Here is a 14,263-nt window from a genome sequence, read left to right as displayed (position 1 = left end):
AGAGAAGGCTGGCCCAGTTCCATCAGGGGCTAGCCTGAAGAAAGAGGCTCCTCCTCCCTAACTGTCATCTTTCGGCCTCTGAGGGAGAGAGAAGGCTGGCCCAGTTCCATCAGGGGCTAGCCTGAAGAAAGAGGCTCCTCCTCCCTAACTGTCATCTTTCGGCCTCTGAGGGAGAGAGAAGGCTGGCCCAGTACCATCAGGGGCTAGCCTGAAGAAAGAGGCTCCTCCCTCCCTAACTGTCATCTTTCGGCCTCTGAGGGAGAGAGAAGGCTGGCCCAGTACCATCAGGGGCTAGCCTGAAGAAAGAGGCTCCTCCTCCCTAACTGTCATCTTTCGGCCTCTGAGGGAGAGAGAAGGCTGGCCCAGTACCATCAGGGGCTAGCCTGAAGAAAGAGGCTCCTCCTCCCTAACTGTCATCTTTCGGCCTCTGAGGGAGAGAGAAGGCTGGCCCGATACCATCAGGGGCTAGCCTGAAGAAAGAGGCTGCTCCCTCCCTGTCATCTTTCGGCCTCTGAGGGAGAGAGAAGGCTGGCCCAGTTCCATCAGGGGCTAGCCTGAAGAAAGAGGCTCCTCCTCCCTAACTGTCATCTTTCGGCCTCTGAGGGAGAGAGAAGTCTGGCCCAGTACCATCAGGGGCTAGCCTGAAGAAAGAGGCTCCTCCTCCCTAACTGTCATCTTTCGGCCTCTGAGGGAGAGAGAAGGCTGGCCCAGTTCCATCAGGGGCTAGCCTGAAGAAAGAGGCTCCTCCTCCCTAACTGTCATCTTTCGGCTTCTGAGGGAGAGAGAAGGCTGGCCCAGTACCATCAAGGCCTAGCCTGAAGAAAGAGGCTCCTCCCTCCCTAACTGTCATCTTTCGGCCTCTGAGGGAGAGAGAAGGCTGGCCCAGTTCCATCAGGGGCTAGCCTGAAGAAAGAGGCTCCTCCTCCCTAACTGTCATCTTTCGGCCTCTGAGGGAGAGAGAAGTCTGGCCCAGTACCATCAGGGGCTAGCCTGAAGAAAGAGGCTCCTCCTCCCTAACTGTCATCTTTCGGCCTCTGAGGGAGAGAGAAGGCTGGCCCAGTTCCATCAGGGGCTAGCCTGAAGAAAGAGGCTCCTCCCTCCCTAACTGTCATCTTTCGGCCTCTGAGGGAGAGAGAAGGCTGGCCCAGTTCCATCAGGGGCTAGCCTGAAGAAAGAGGCTCCTCCTCCCTAACTGTCATCTTTCGGCTTCTGAGGGAGAGAGAAGGCTGGCCCAGTACCATCAAGGCCTAGCCTGAAGAAAGAGGCTCCTCCCTCCCTAACTGTCATCTTTCGGCCTCTGAGGGAGAGACTACACTGGCCCAGTTCCATCAGGGCTAGCCTGAAGAAGAAGAGCCCTCCCTCCAGTCCATCTGCCTTGGTCCAGGCCTCAGAGGGAGAGAAGAATGCTGGACCTGATTCCTTCCCCCCTCACCATTCCCTTCTCCTTTTGTGTCGTGTCTTTTAGATTGTAAGCCTGTGGGCAGGGAACTGTCTGTTTTCCCCTCTATTGTAAACTGCTCGGATTCCCAGTGATTGGGCGGTATATAAATAAAACCTATTATTATTATTATTATTATTGGTCCCTCCCTCGAGCTCCTTTCTGGAAATGCCCAGCATCCTTGAGCCCTCCAGGGCCATGGCCATGTGGGTTGATTGAAGGGCGATGGGAATTGTAGCCCCAAACTAAGTCCCTGGACACATCAGCACACCTCTTGAACGGTGCGCTGCTACTCCATGTTTCTTTACCAAGCATCATCAGAAAGTACCTTGAACAAAAGAGTCTTTCACAGAAGTTAACTAGGACACTTCTTTTTTTCAGAACCAGAAATTTATTGTAGCTCAGACTTTTCCAAACTTGACCCTATTTACCAATATACACATCTGAAATGTTAGACCCATGATGGCTACAAACCGCGTCGGAAATAAAAGTTTACAACCTTTCAGCATTAGCATTTAAGAGAGAGAGAGAGAGAGAGAGAGGAGAAAGACACACGCACATGAATCGGGTTTACAGTCTCTAAAATACAGCCGCTACAGTGACGGTTTCGTGGGGAAAAGGGGGTCGAGAGTCTTCTACGCAGCGACATTAAAACACAGGACAACTTGGACAGAGGTTAAAAGTCTTCCCAGGTTTTGCTTTGTATCTTTTTAAAACTTAAAAACTAGCAGTGACCATGTAAAAGTAGTCTAAAACCAGCATCCCTTGCCCATTATAGAAACCTAGGTTTTTAGAGTTATAAAAGAGGGGTACGTTTTAAACCTCCCTTGTCTTCAGAGCCATCCGTAGTAAAAGGCACTCCAGAGACCAGCTTTCCTAGAAATTAAACCCGGCGGATAGATTTTTGCAAAGCCGAGGGAAGGAGGGAAAGTACGCTTCACGGCTAAGGATAGGCACCGAGTGGTTCTCTAACCTTTGGCCCACCATAGGTTTTGGATTCCAGTGCCCAGCATCCCCAGCTAGCAGCGTGGCCAAGTAAGGGATGGTGGGCATTAAAGTCCAAACCCCAAGGGGCCCAAAGTTGGGAAGCACTGACTTGGGAAGCTTCTGGGCAGCAAGGCAGACCCTTGGTCCATCGTCGCGCTTAGTGCGGTTTGCCTTGGCCGGCCACAACCCTCCCAAGGTTTCTCCATCTCTAGAGATGGAGACTTTCTGCACGCAACCTCTCCAAGCCCCCTTGTCTCTTGTCTGTATGCCTGACCCCACCGTAAACTAAGCTTTTTAGCAGCATTGTGAGCATCTCACCCTGAAAGTGGTGTTCTGCAGTGAAGAGAAGATGCTCTGCCAGATACCAAATGCCTCCAACTTTGCTTCTCCTACTTAGCAGCGCATGATGGAGCAAAACAGCCCCAGCCGCAACTCCCTCCCCAAAACCCAAACAACTGCAAAAGCAAAGCGGCGACCAACTTAAGACTCGTTCGAGGAAAAAGTTAAAAGTGAGGGGAAAGGGCCACCCGCCCCCGTGAAAAGCCGAGCCGTCACCGCCACGCCGTTGGGGTCATCGCTTGCTTTTCTGCACTTTGAGGGGCGGAAACTGTCCCAAAACCCAGGTGAGATTTGAATGGGATGCTGGTTCCCTCGTCCCCATTAATCCCGCTCCTCCAACTGTGTGCCTTAAACCGGGTTCACAAGGTTGCCAGGAATCATCTTAAAACAGAGGAAAAACTTAACAGACATTCAGTGTAAACAATGGCACCGCCTCGCGCCCCACGGTGCCCAAAGACCAAGAGGCCCAAATCATTGTACAAGGAGTTACAGGCCACAAACTGGAGCGTTTTCGAAGGACAAGAATGGTACCCCACTAACCTCCTTCCCGCCTCCCCCAACGCCTTATTCCTAGTTTACCCCGCAATAGCAGCCATGCCTTCCGGACTGCCATCATTGCCATTACAATCATCGGAGCCTCCTGCGCAAAGCAGGAGCATGGAATCAGAAAGCGCCCGGCCAAAGCGGCAACTGGGCTCTTCTCTATTTGTGCAAACGAACAAACAAAAAGAGACACAATTCATTAATTTTTATATATATATATGTATACCAAGTGCCCCAGACACATTGTTCTCAAAACCAAAACGGATAAGGACCCAAACCATGAGAAGGGAGGGTAGTCAGACGCAGAGAGGGGGTCTTTTTGCAACTAAAATCACTTTTCCTTTCTCTTTTTCGGCCTTTTCTCTGAACGAAAGAAACAAAAACAGGGCCTGGGACAAGAGTGGAGATGGCAGCCGAGTCCAATGCCACTGGATCATCGTTCATTTCTCTACATTAATGAAAACTTGCCCCATGCTTCGGGCAGCAGGAGTTTCAGAAGAGGAAAAAGAAAAGGAAAACCCAAACCTTATCACTACAGCATGCTGCATGATTTGTCTTTAAAACTTGAGCATGGTTTCCTCCCTCCCTCCCAAGTCTCCCCATCCCACCCCGGTTTTGTTTTTTTCACTACCACAAGTGACGTAATTACATAATTCCGATATATTTACAAAATATTAAAAAGTCTTGTTAATCGTCTACGTATGGACCTCATTCTGTGACTTTACACATGCACTAGAGTTTGGGAGGAGAGAGAGATGGGGGCGGAAAACAAGTTTTAAAAGGTTCAGGGAAGGAATGGGTGGGTGGGATGACATGAGCCGCCACCTGCTCTCCCCGGCAAAGCACCCAAATCGAAACAAGAAAGAGAGAGGAAGAATTTAACCCTGGGTCACCCAACGATCTTGGCGTTCGCCGTTTCTCGTCCTGGGAGAGGAAGCGAGATGAAAGGAACCCTAAGAAATGAGAAGGATAAAAACCGAGAGTGTGCAATGGCTACGGAGCTGTCGTAGCCAGATGACGCTGGGAGAGAATACAAGGCAGTCCCTTGCAAAGTAAAAAAAACAATCGCCCCAAACCCCATAATTGTAATCCAGTCACTGTGGGAGAACGGAGGGAGAAGAGGGGCTAGCTGGAGTCCTAAAGGGAAGGAAGGGGAGCTGGGAGAGAGACAGAGAGAGAGAGACATGTGGATGAGGCTGGAGGGGGATTTTGTGTCGGGGTGCGTTGGTTGCCTCTGCCGGCCCAAGCGGCCCGCTCACGCCAGGCGTCCCGGAGAGCGATGGAGTGGTTTGCAGTGGAGTCTTCTAGAACAGAAGAGCAACGACATAAAAGAAAGAGAGACAGAGAGAAGAGACGACGACGCTGACGCCGGGAAGCGCTGGGATCAATAGGTGAGCGTGGAGTCGTCCCATTCTAGCTGCTGCTGCCTGTTCACATTCTGTTGGTCCTCCTGCTCCCCTTCCTCTTCCTCGCTGCTCTCCGACTCGGCGCTCGTGATGTCATCTTCCTCCTCTCCGTCTTCGCTCTCCTCCTCTTCCTCTTCCTCCTCCTCGCTGCTGTGCTGGTCCTCATAGGTCTGGTAAAGAGACACACACTCGTCGGTATTTTTTACTCTTGCCCAATGAGTCTCCTTCCTGGGGGGTTTGCAGCTACCATTGCATTTGTATTTTTAAATGACTTTTTATTTTTATTAATTACCGTATATACATGACTATAAGTCGACCTCGTGTATAAGTCGAGGGCAGGTTTTGGGGCCAAAATCTTGAATTTTGATATGACCCGTGTATAAGTCGAGGGTAAAACTTAGGGGCACGCAACCAAGGATGTATAGAATGAAGGAAAGGAAAATGATGCCAAAGAATGCTTCTATTTTCCGGTCCAGCCATTCAAAAAGGCCAGAACCAACACCTCAGTGGAGAGAATGGAGGAGTTTGGTGCTTCTTTTAGGTTGTCCCAGGATGGATCTTTTGCCACTTGACTCAAGAGGGAGATGGACCCTATTTTGAGTTAAAAACATTAACAACCCACAGCCTAACCAAAATTTACAACACAATACACAACATAAAACAATAGCCTTCCTGATCTCTTCAACCTTCTGTTGTTTGAAAAATACCTTCTTACTTCAGCAATGCTTATTTCTTAGTGATGCCATATTTATATACCTCTCTCTCTTTAGTTTCCATGTTAACATTCTTTTTTCGTGCCTCATATTTTTTGGAGGAACAGCAACATGCGGACAACAGGGTGGATTCTGTTAGTGATGTATGTGTAAGTGGGGCTTATGTGCATGTGTGTTTCTTTTTGGGTCACAGGAAGCTATCTGTACCCCTTTGTGTTGGTACAAAGCCTCTCCCCTGCTGCATAAAATGAAAATACAGTGGCTCTGGGCTCTGAGGGGAAAGGAAAACAGGGATGAACTCCATGTGTAAAAGCATCTTGATGTTTCCCTTCCTCTGAGTCCAGAGCAGCTGCAATGTCAATGGTGGAACCAGAGACTTCTAGCACACAAAGGAGATGTCCTATGTCACTAGGATTAGGAAGTCCTGGCCCTTCCCTTGGAGTCCAGCGTCATAAACAGAAGCTGCATTAACATCCATAAGAAGCAGGTGAGACTTACCTCCATGGGGTTAACGGTTATGGTCAAAGCCGAATCGTCCCAGTCCATCTCGTTCTCCTTCCCCGAATCCTGATCCCGCATCGTTCGCTGGTGGGCGGCTCTGATCCGGAACACTCCAAGGATGATCATGAAAACCAGGAAGCTGACGCACACCACAATCACAACGGTGGCTGTACTTGGAACCACTAGGAGCGAGGGTTTATGAAAGGGAGCCAGAGGGGAAAAGACACAAGGTGGCACCATTAGCATGTGCAGAAGAAATTACTGCAGCCCAAAGATGCATTACCTCTGCACTGGCTCCTTTATCATAGTGTTGGGAAATTCAGTGTCATGTTTCTAGTACAAGTAAGTCCTCTTCAGAAACTGCCATGTTCTAAATATTCATCTTGGACAGCTATTACAGAACAAGTGCATCAGGATGTGAGGTCCCGAAAAAGGGTACCTCTGGAACACATGACACTCCAGACTGCTCACTTTCAAAAGTACAGTGGGCCCTTGGTATCCGCTGGGGTTTGGTTCCCAGGACCCCCTGTGGATAGCGAAATCCGTGGATGCTCAAGTCCCATTAAATACAATGACATAACAAAATGGTGACCCTTATATCAAATGACAAAATCAAAGTTTGCTATTTGGAATGTATATTTTTTAAAAAATACTTTCAAGCCATGGATGGTTGAATCCATGGATTAAAAAATCCATGGATAAGGAGGGCCGACTGTACGAGGCACCACTGGACTAGGGCAACCTTGGCTAACTTTGGCCCCATACAGACAGGCCAAAATAAAGCTGCTTCAGGTCACTTTGGAGGTATGCTGCTTAAATGATGCATGCGTCCTAAGAGGCCAGAAGCCATGCCAAAGTCACAATCCAGTCATAAGGACTGGAGCACAGCTTTGGTGCAGCTTCCGGACTCTTAGGACACATGCATCATTTAAACAGCATAGCTCCAAAGTGACCCGAAGAAGCTTTATTTTGGCAGTCTGTATGGGGCCTCTTATTCTTTCTCCTTGGGATTATCTCAATACACTCTTATAGTGATGCTATTCCACTTTAACTGCTCTGACTTGCCTCTTGTTGCATTCTGGGATTTGCAGTTAAAGGAGGGGCATTTAGAATTCTCAGCCAGAGAGCTCTTAGGCCTCACTGAACTACAAACCCCAGGATGCAACAGGAGGCAGCCAGAGCAGTATAAGTGGAATAGCAGCACTGTAAGAGAGCAGTGCAGTAATGTGGAAGGTAGCTAAAGAGAAAGAAGTCAAAACCTCCAGTTGTTCATGAAGGATCCTATCAGTTTTTTCCCACTCCCTGTCCCAGAAACTCAGGCATTTACTCCAGAAGGTAAAAAAGGAGGCAAACAGACCAAGTCTAGCATGTTGCAGCTGTCAATGTCCTCAACCAATTTTCCACAACAAATCCAGATCTGCCAATTCATTCATTCTGGGCCCAAGAGAACAGCAACCTACATCTTCCCAAGTTTGGCAATGCTTTAGAAATTTCATTCTTCCCTTGAGAGGCAGGAAAAACATACACTGATCTCCTCGCTCTCTCTTTTATATAAAGGGCCATGCTTTAAAAACCTGGCAGGCCATTTGGGCCTCTTGGGAGGATTTGAATTTCACAGCCCACAAGACATTAAGGGCTGCTCAGACATAATTCGTTTAATGCATCAGCCAGGAAGGGAGCCAGAACAATACCAGTCCTCAGCCGGAAAAAGAAGGGCTCCAAAGCAACCGAAGGGGCTAGAGGAAGGGTTTCTGTGAGAAGGCCTTACCGGAGAACCCAGGGTGAGGGTTGGCAAGATTGTGACCCGAGAGGTCCACAAAGGAGTGGTGGATGGGCTGGACAAACTGGGGCTGCTGGGCTGCGATGTGGCTTGCGTGGTCCATGGGGTTGGCAGTATGGATCACATTCACCTGGCAAAAAGGAAAGATCAGATGAGCCACCGAGATGAGCTTATTTCAGAACAAGCTGCCTCTCTTCACTATATACCGCCCCATCCAATCTTTTAAAGTATCTTTTAAGCAAACGCTCCAACATTTGGTTTAAAAGAAATCCGGAACAGAAAGAAAAGGCAAGGTTAAAAAAAAAAAGACTAACCTCCATTACAGTGATTCTCTCCAAAACTACACCCAATAACCCTACTTATCCAATCTAGTTGTGATAAGTTGTAAAAATAAGGTCCTTTCCCCATGCACTACTGCCCTGCCAAGTATCCCTCATCCTACACTTTGCATTGGGTTTTTGTGGCCTAAATGCAGAATTTCACTTTTTCTCTTTTGAATGTCACTCTATTCATTTCAGTCCAGTTTTCTAGTAGTATTGAAGGCTGCAGCCAAGGCCTGTTCACGTACCTCCACCTTAAATTCATTGCTGACGTAGCGCCCATTGAGCTCCGAACAGACCAACTTGAACTTGCGGTCAAACAGAGAGACGGCGTGCCAGTTGCGGTAGCGGATCAAATGCAAAACCTCTTCGTAGCTGGCCATGGTATCGACCCCTGGAAGGACAGAGACACAGAAGCTAGTGGGTGCTCTTGGGGGCAAGTTATAACAAGTAAGTAAGAAAAAGAAAGCAGATGTAAGACTTATTTTCCTGTCTTTGCACTTTCAAGGCATTTAACTCAATCCAATCTTAGTCCTATCTAAAGTATATCCATAAGGGAGAAATCACAATGAATGTATAGCCCATTGATTTCAATGGATATGGTTTAGGGCAGAATGAACCATGGATTTAGCCTCATAATTCTACTTTGTGTAATTATAATTTCTGGAAACATAATTCACAGGGTCTGAACTATGTGGAGTGTACGTTGATGGTTATTTAAAAAGAGCATTCTGCTCTTGTTGAATGTTAGGTTACACATCCTTAGTTTTATATAGCTGAGACGGATGAGAGATTAGACATGCAGAAGTGAAACACCATTGTTTGCTTACAGGACTCTGAAAATATTAAAATCTCTCTGCTAACTCTAGCCCACAAGATCAGATGCGCATGAGTACCATCAGTCTTCCAAGTCCAGGGAGTATAAAACAAAGGACTATGCTACCAAACCACTACAGGCAAGCCATGGCTTTGAGCAGGGGTTCTCAGCCAAGGGGTCTGATGAGAAGATTTCAGGGGGTCCATGAATTTGGCTTGGGGGAAAAAACCTCTATATACAGTAACCTCTCTGTATATTCAGTTAATAACATTCAACTTTAGTTTGCCTGTATTTTTAATGGATTGCCTTGTTATGAAGCACATACATTATTATATCACAAAAGTGTTTTTAACTATTTTGATAGCTGCATTTCAAATATAACTGCTTTCCTCTTTAATCTTATATATTTTATTTTATGCATTTGAAAACATTATCCACAGGCATCCCCAAATTCTACACTGAAAAATGCTTCAAGACTTCAGGAGCCACTTGCCATTATTTGGCTCTCTCTTTTCTAACTGTGACATTTGGATGCCAAAACTCATAAGCAGTGGAAGGAGGAAAGGAAAATACCAGTGATGATGAGGCCGAGGTTGGAGCTGCTCATCTCCATCCCTTTCTGCTGCAGCCGCACCATGTCAACCTCCAAGCTCTCTTGCTCCTGGTTGAGCTCCTCTCCCACCACAGTGACCTCGCAGGTATCCAAATTGTGCATGATCTCCTCAGAGACTAAGGATTCTTGGACTGGAAAGAAAAGGAAGAGGGGAACATGTTGCATTTATACTGTTTAAAAGGTTGACGTAGTTTATTATAATCACACTGTTGTCTCTCCTTTACTCATTTTGTTAACAGTGTTCTAATATTTTGTGAAGTATTCAGTGTTTCAAATAGTGTTACCTGATGGCTTTTCATATCTCAGTGACCTAGTTCAGGGTACTCCTGTGTTAAGTTTGTGTTTAGGACTCAGTATTTATCAGCTGCACCAGCCAGGTGAGCAGCATCCTTTACCTGTGGGATCCTCATCGCCATCTCCTTCTGGCTCCACTTCCCGCGTGATGGTGCTGATGATGCGAAGCTCAGGGAAGAGAGAAACTCCTTCGGGGCTCTCAAACTCTGAAGCCGACCGGGCAAAGTGGTTGATGCCGCTCAGGCTGATCTTGGGCTCTTCAGGCTGCAAGACCATGATGTAGCCGTCGACAAAGGGAATGGCGATGCAGGCCTCATCGTTGGAACACCTGCAAAGGCCACAGACATCAGCTGATAAAAAGAGGTCCCCATCCCAGGAGGAGAGACCCACGGTGCATGGAATGAGCATCACCACCCTCAGGAACACCCCATTTTGAAAATCAGACAGCAAGCTTAACCAAACCATACATTAGCTATACCTCACTTGCAGAGTATAGAAACATTCCTGAGAATTTCTTCTAGAACATGGCCACACAGCCCAAAAAACCCACAAAAAACTATGGATGTCAGCCATGAAAGCCTTTGACTTCACATTCTTGAGACTCTTGCAGATCAAAGCATCACGGAGTTGTAAGGGCATCTAGTGTGCATTTAGTTGTGTGCAGGAACTAAAGCACTCCTGAAAGATGCCCATCCAACCACTGCTTAAAAACTGCCAAAGAAGGCGAGTCCATCCCAGCCCATTTATAAGGCAGTCTATTCCACTGTCAAACAGTCCTTACAGTAAAGTATTTCTTCTTAACCTTTAGGTGGAATCTCTTTTCTTGCAATCTGAATCCATGGGTTCTAGTCTCCGGAGCAGCAGAAAACAAGCTGGCTCCATCTTCTAAAGGACTTCCCTTCAGATATTTACACTTCCTGAGGATAGAAAAGCCTCAGGTGTTTCAACCAAATTACACTCTATCCCACCGCCACACCTTGCTTCAAAACCTGTGAGTTTAATATCATTCTATCTGTGCATCTGAAGAAGGGAATTAAAATCCATGAAAGCTCAGTTAGTTTCAAAGGTACTGATAGATCTATGCTACTGCATCCTCCTTTTTTCTTCTTTATGCTGGGGAGGGGGTGTTTTCAAGTTGGGGACGAAGCCTATCTTCTTGCTAATACTGCATTCTGTATATTTTCAAAAACAGTGGTACCTCAGTAAGATTTCAAGCTGGTCTTTCCCAGATATGAGATCCTTCAGCTGTTGGCCTTCAGCATGGCATTTCATTTAAGCTGGTACACCAGAGAGTGCTGTGACTCCTTCAAGACTGATGTTTATCTGGCAAAACCTTTTGCTTGCTGCAGCCCACTCCATCAGATGCATGTTACATAAGGGATCTTGCAGGCGAGCTGTAGTTGGCCAAAGCCCATGCCAAATAAACTGGTGAGTCTTTAAGATGCCACCCGCTGCTTTTGTTGCAACAGGCTGGCACACAGTCACCCCTCTCTAAATTATTTCAGATTTTTAAACTTGAAAACTGATTAGATTTTATCTTGCAAATGTTATCAACTCGGAGCCTGTAAGAGCTTTCAAAATGTGATTAGAGAGCTTAAATAAATATGATGTATATGTACATATCCAGTGTGGTGCAGTGGTTTGAGTGTTGGACCAGAATGCTGGTGACCAGGAATCAAATCCCTCATCAGCCATGGAAACCCATGGAAAGTCACCCTGGCAGATCTCCATCACTGAATAGGATGGATCAGAACGAACTACTCCAGCTGGTTTGGATCTAGAATTATATAGTCACTGGAAACTGCGATGAGGACAGTGTGGCCATCAAGATGTTGCTGAACTACAACTCCCATCATCTGTCCCCACTGGCTTGATAGGACTGATAGGAGCTGCAGTCCAACAACTGGAGGGCTGCTCTTTGTCACACACACATGGACTGAAAGAGACCTTCCAGCTCCCCATGATAGCTTTGCATCTGCATTTGGTCTCTGACCAAGGTGGGACTCACTTCACAGTGCTGGTGATCTTGATCCGGCGGATGCCTGGTGTCGGGAACTGCCGAGAGTTCAGGTAGGAGATGTGCTGCATGGCCTTGTCAAACCTGTCAATGTCGTCTCCTTCCAAGCTCAGGGTTGACTGGCTCGGGTTCATGTGGATCTGAAAGTGGATCAAGAGAAACAGCGAAAGGACAGTGAGGGAGACAGAAGGAGCAGGGGAAAATCAGGCCTCAGAAGTATACACATAATTCATTCTGTGCCATTGGTTCTTTGCTGCAGAGATCAGGAGGCCTTCTGTAGTGAGCATGGGAAAGGTAAGTTTAAGAGGAGTTTTATAAGGGTTGGAGTGCCCCTAATAGGCTATCAAAAGTTCACCACACATACTGGTAGCGTATTTCGCTACCCAGTAAAATCCCGAAGAACTTGACAGGTTACAAACACTACTGCCCTGCACACATGTTTTCTGCACCACTGCAAGGTTCACTAACTCCTGCAGCAGGAAAAGAATGACGCTGCCTCCTGCAAGATAAGGAAGCTGAAGAGAGCAAAGAGACCTCCCTCTCTCAAACAGCTCCTTCTGCAATGCAGGAGATTTCCTACAGGCTCAATAGGAATCACAGGAACATGAGGCTACTGTTCCCTTCTGCTGATTCAGACCATTGGTCTAATGATATCCAGCAATGTCCACAGCATGCTCACCGGCAGTAGCTCTCCAGATTTTCAGCTAGTCATGCTCCTGAGCTACATCAGGGACCTTCGGTACACAGTGCTTTGTACAATAGTCCCTTCCCAGTCCCCAATCCATTGTGCATGACAACTATGTGTGTGTGTGGGAGGGACACACAGACCCATCATGCCTGCCTGCTCATGCATCTGCGGGATTTTCTTACAGGCAAATACTGCCCCAAAATTAAGCAATAATTCTGGGAATAATTTGCGGGACAGACTTGAGTGTTTCCAGGTACAGCAATTCATTCTATCACACCCCATAAGAAACAATACCTCTCATTCCTTTCTTGATTTAATTGTGCTATTCGCGTGAATTATTGAGGCATACCCATGTAGGGGTTAACAGGAGAAAAAGAAGAGAAACATTCAAGGCTAGTTGCTGGGCAAGTCATTTAAATTTCCCTTCTCTTCTTTATGTTCTCTACTGAAAGTTTTCAATATTGTGAAAAGCAACAGTTAAAGCCATCTTAATAGACATGTGGGCAATGTGTAGAGAGGTGTTATTCCCTCTTTTATCAAAGAGACAGATGACACAGAGAAGATAGATCTGCTCCATCTTTGCTTTCTAGCTTTCACTACTTCACAGCAGCACGCATTTACCTTCAGGCCCTTGCCAACACCGTCTGCCATCTGTAAATCCAGTCCTTCTTTGCAGGTGTAAAGGCAGTCGATCACCTTCTTGTTCTCCAGTTTACCCGAGCGAATCATTAAACCGGCCAAGTTGCCTCGGAAGTACTGGGCCATGCGGAGTTCGCCACCTTTGAAAAAGGTAAAGGAAGAGGGTCATCTTGAGCATCCAAGTTGGGATTTTGCTTTTTCTTAAGCACTGGATGGTTGTTCTTAAAACCGGCATGCAGGTTAGTCAGTGCCCATTCCTGAGTTAACCTTGCAGTTACGTTCAAGCACAACCGGATGTTGAAACGAAAGAAAAAGAAAAGCAATAGAAACTTAAAAGACACTCACTCATGCAAAATGACTACTGAGATGGGAGGGGAAGAGGGAAGCAAAATGACCTTGTTCAACCATAAAGTTATGGCTATCCCTTGTTTTGCAAATGTAACGTCTGCACTAAGGATGCTCTTCAGATTCTGAGATGCGATGGCTGCCTAAACTAAGTACAGAAAGAGAACATCTACTGCCCTAGGAGGAACATTGGGACAAGCAACCTTGGAAGATGCCATCAAGTCCAGCCAGACCATTCGTCCAAGTAGGTCAGTATTGTTACCCATGACTGGAAGCAACTCTCTAGGAACTCATGGATGATCCTTTTCCCCAGTCCCACCAGGAGATGCTTGTGGCAGAACATGGGACCTTCTGCACACAAGGTCAGCCACCAAGTTATGACTCCTCTGTAAACAGATCTGACGAAGTTTACCTGGTTTTCCTCTTTGGTTTCCACCCTCTCCCTCAAAACTACAATCCAATTCCATATCTTTGATTTAAAATGAAATGAACATCTTTGTTCAGTTCTCTCAAACTGAGGAGTGAAATTCACTGAGCCATTGATAAATGAACTAGAAATGGCAATCGTGAGGAAAGGGGTCAAGTAGATAACTGACTGAACCTCTGGAAAACAAGTCAGCCACGGGTTCCCCACATTTCCTACTCATAGCATCCCCCATTTCCCTTAGGGAAAGGAAGTTCATGAAAACCATGGCTTTCCCAAGTGGCTCCTTGGCTTTGAGGAAGCGATCCACTATCCAGTCAGCACCAAAAGTGACCACAAAAGCTTCCTATCGTATTCCTGGGCAAGCCAATGAAGTGACCGACCCTTCCGCAATGAAAT

At 46.8% G+C, this 14,263-nt stretch overlaps 1 protein-coding gene across 4 annotated transcripts in view; it reads right to left on the bottom strand.

The window, feature by feature from the left end:
* Positions 1-1,799: 1,799 nt before the first annotated feature.
* LOC149307668 (calsyntenin-1-like) overlaps positions 1,800-14,263 on the bottom strand; it is a 57,014-nt gene continuing 44,550 nt past the window's right edge. For all 4 annotated transcript variants that reach the window (XM_089534220.1, XM_089534222.1, XM_089534223.1 and 1 more), the window contains 8 exons: positions 13,078-13,235; positions 11,760-11,908; positions 9,853-10,079; positions 9,418-9,588; positions 8,276-8,421; positions 7,696-7,837; positions 5,925-6,109; positions 1,800-4,883 (listed from right to left, as the gene is read on the bottom strand). In XM_089534220.1, the coding sequence (XP_089390346.1) occupies positions 4,692-4,883; positions 5,925-6,109; positions 7,696-7,837; positions 8,276-8,421; positions 9,418-9,588; positions 9,853-10,079; positions 11,760-11,908; positions 13,078-13,235 (1,370 nt within the window). In that variant the 3' untranslated portion in view covers positions 1,800-4,691. The remainder of the gene's footprint in view (positions 4,884-5,924; positions 6,110-7,695; positions 7,838-8,275; positions 8,422-9,417; positions 9,589-9,852; positions 10,080-11,759; positions 11,909-13,077; positions 13,236-14,263) is intronic.

The sequence above is a fragment of the Sceloporus occidentalis genome, unplaced genomic scaffold, assembly GCF_023333645.1.
Source record: "Sceloporus occidentalis isolate IW3139 unplaced genomic scaffold, rSceOcc1.0.p SCAF_8, whole genome shotgun sequence".
Lineage (NCBI taxonomy): Eukaryota > Metazoa > Chordata > Lepidosauria > Squamata > Phrynosomatidae > Sceloporus > Sceloporus occidentalis.
This window is presented reverse-complemented; position numbering and strand designations above follow the sequence as displayed.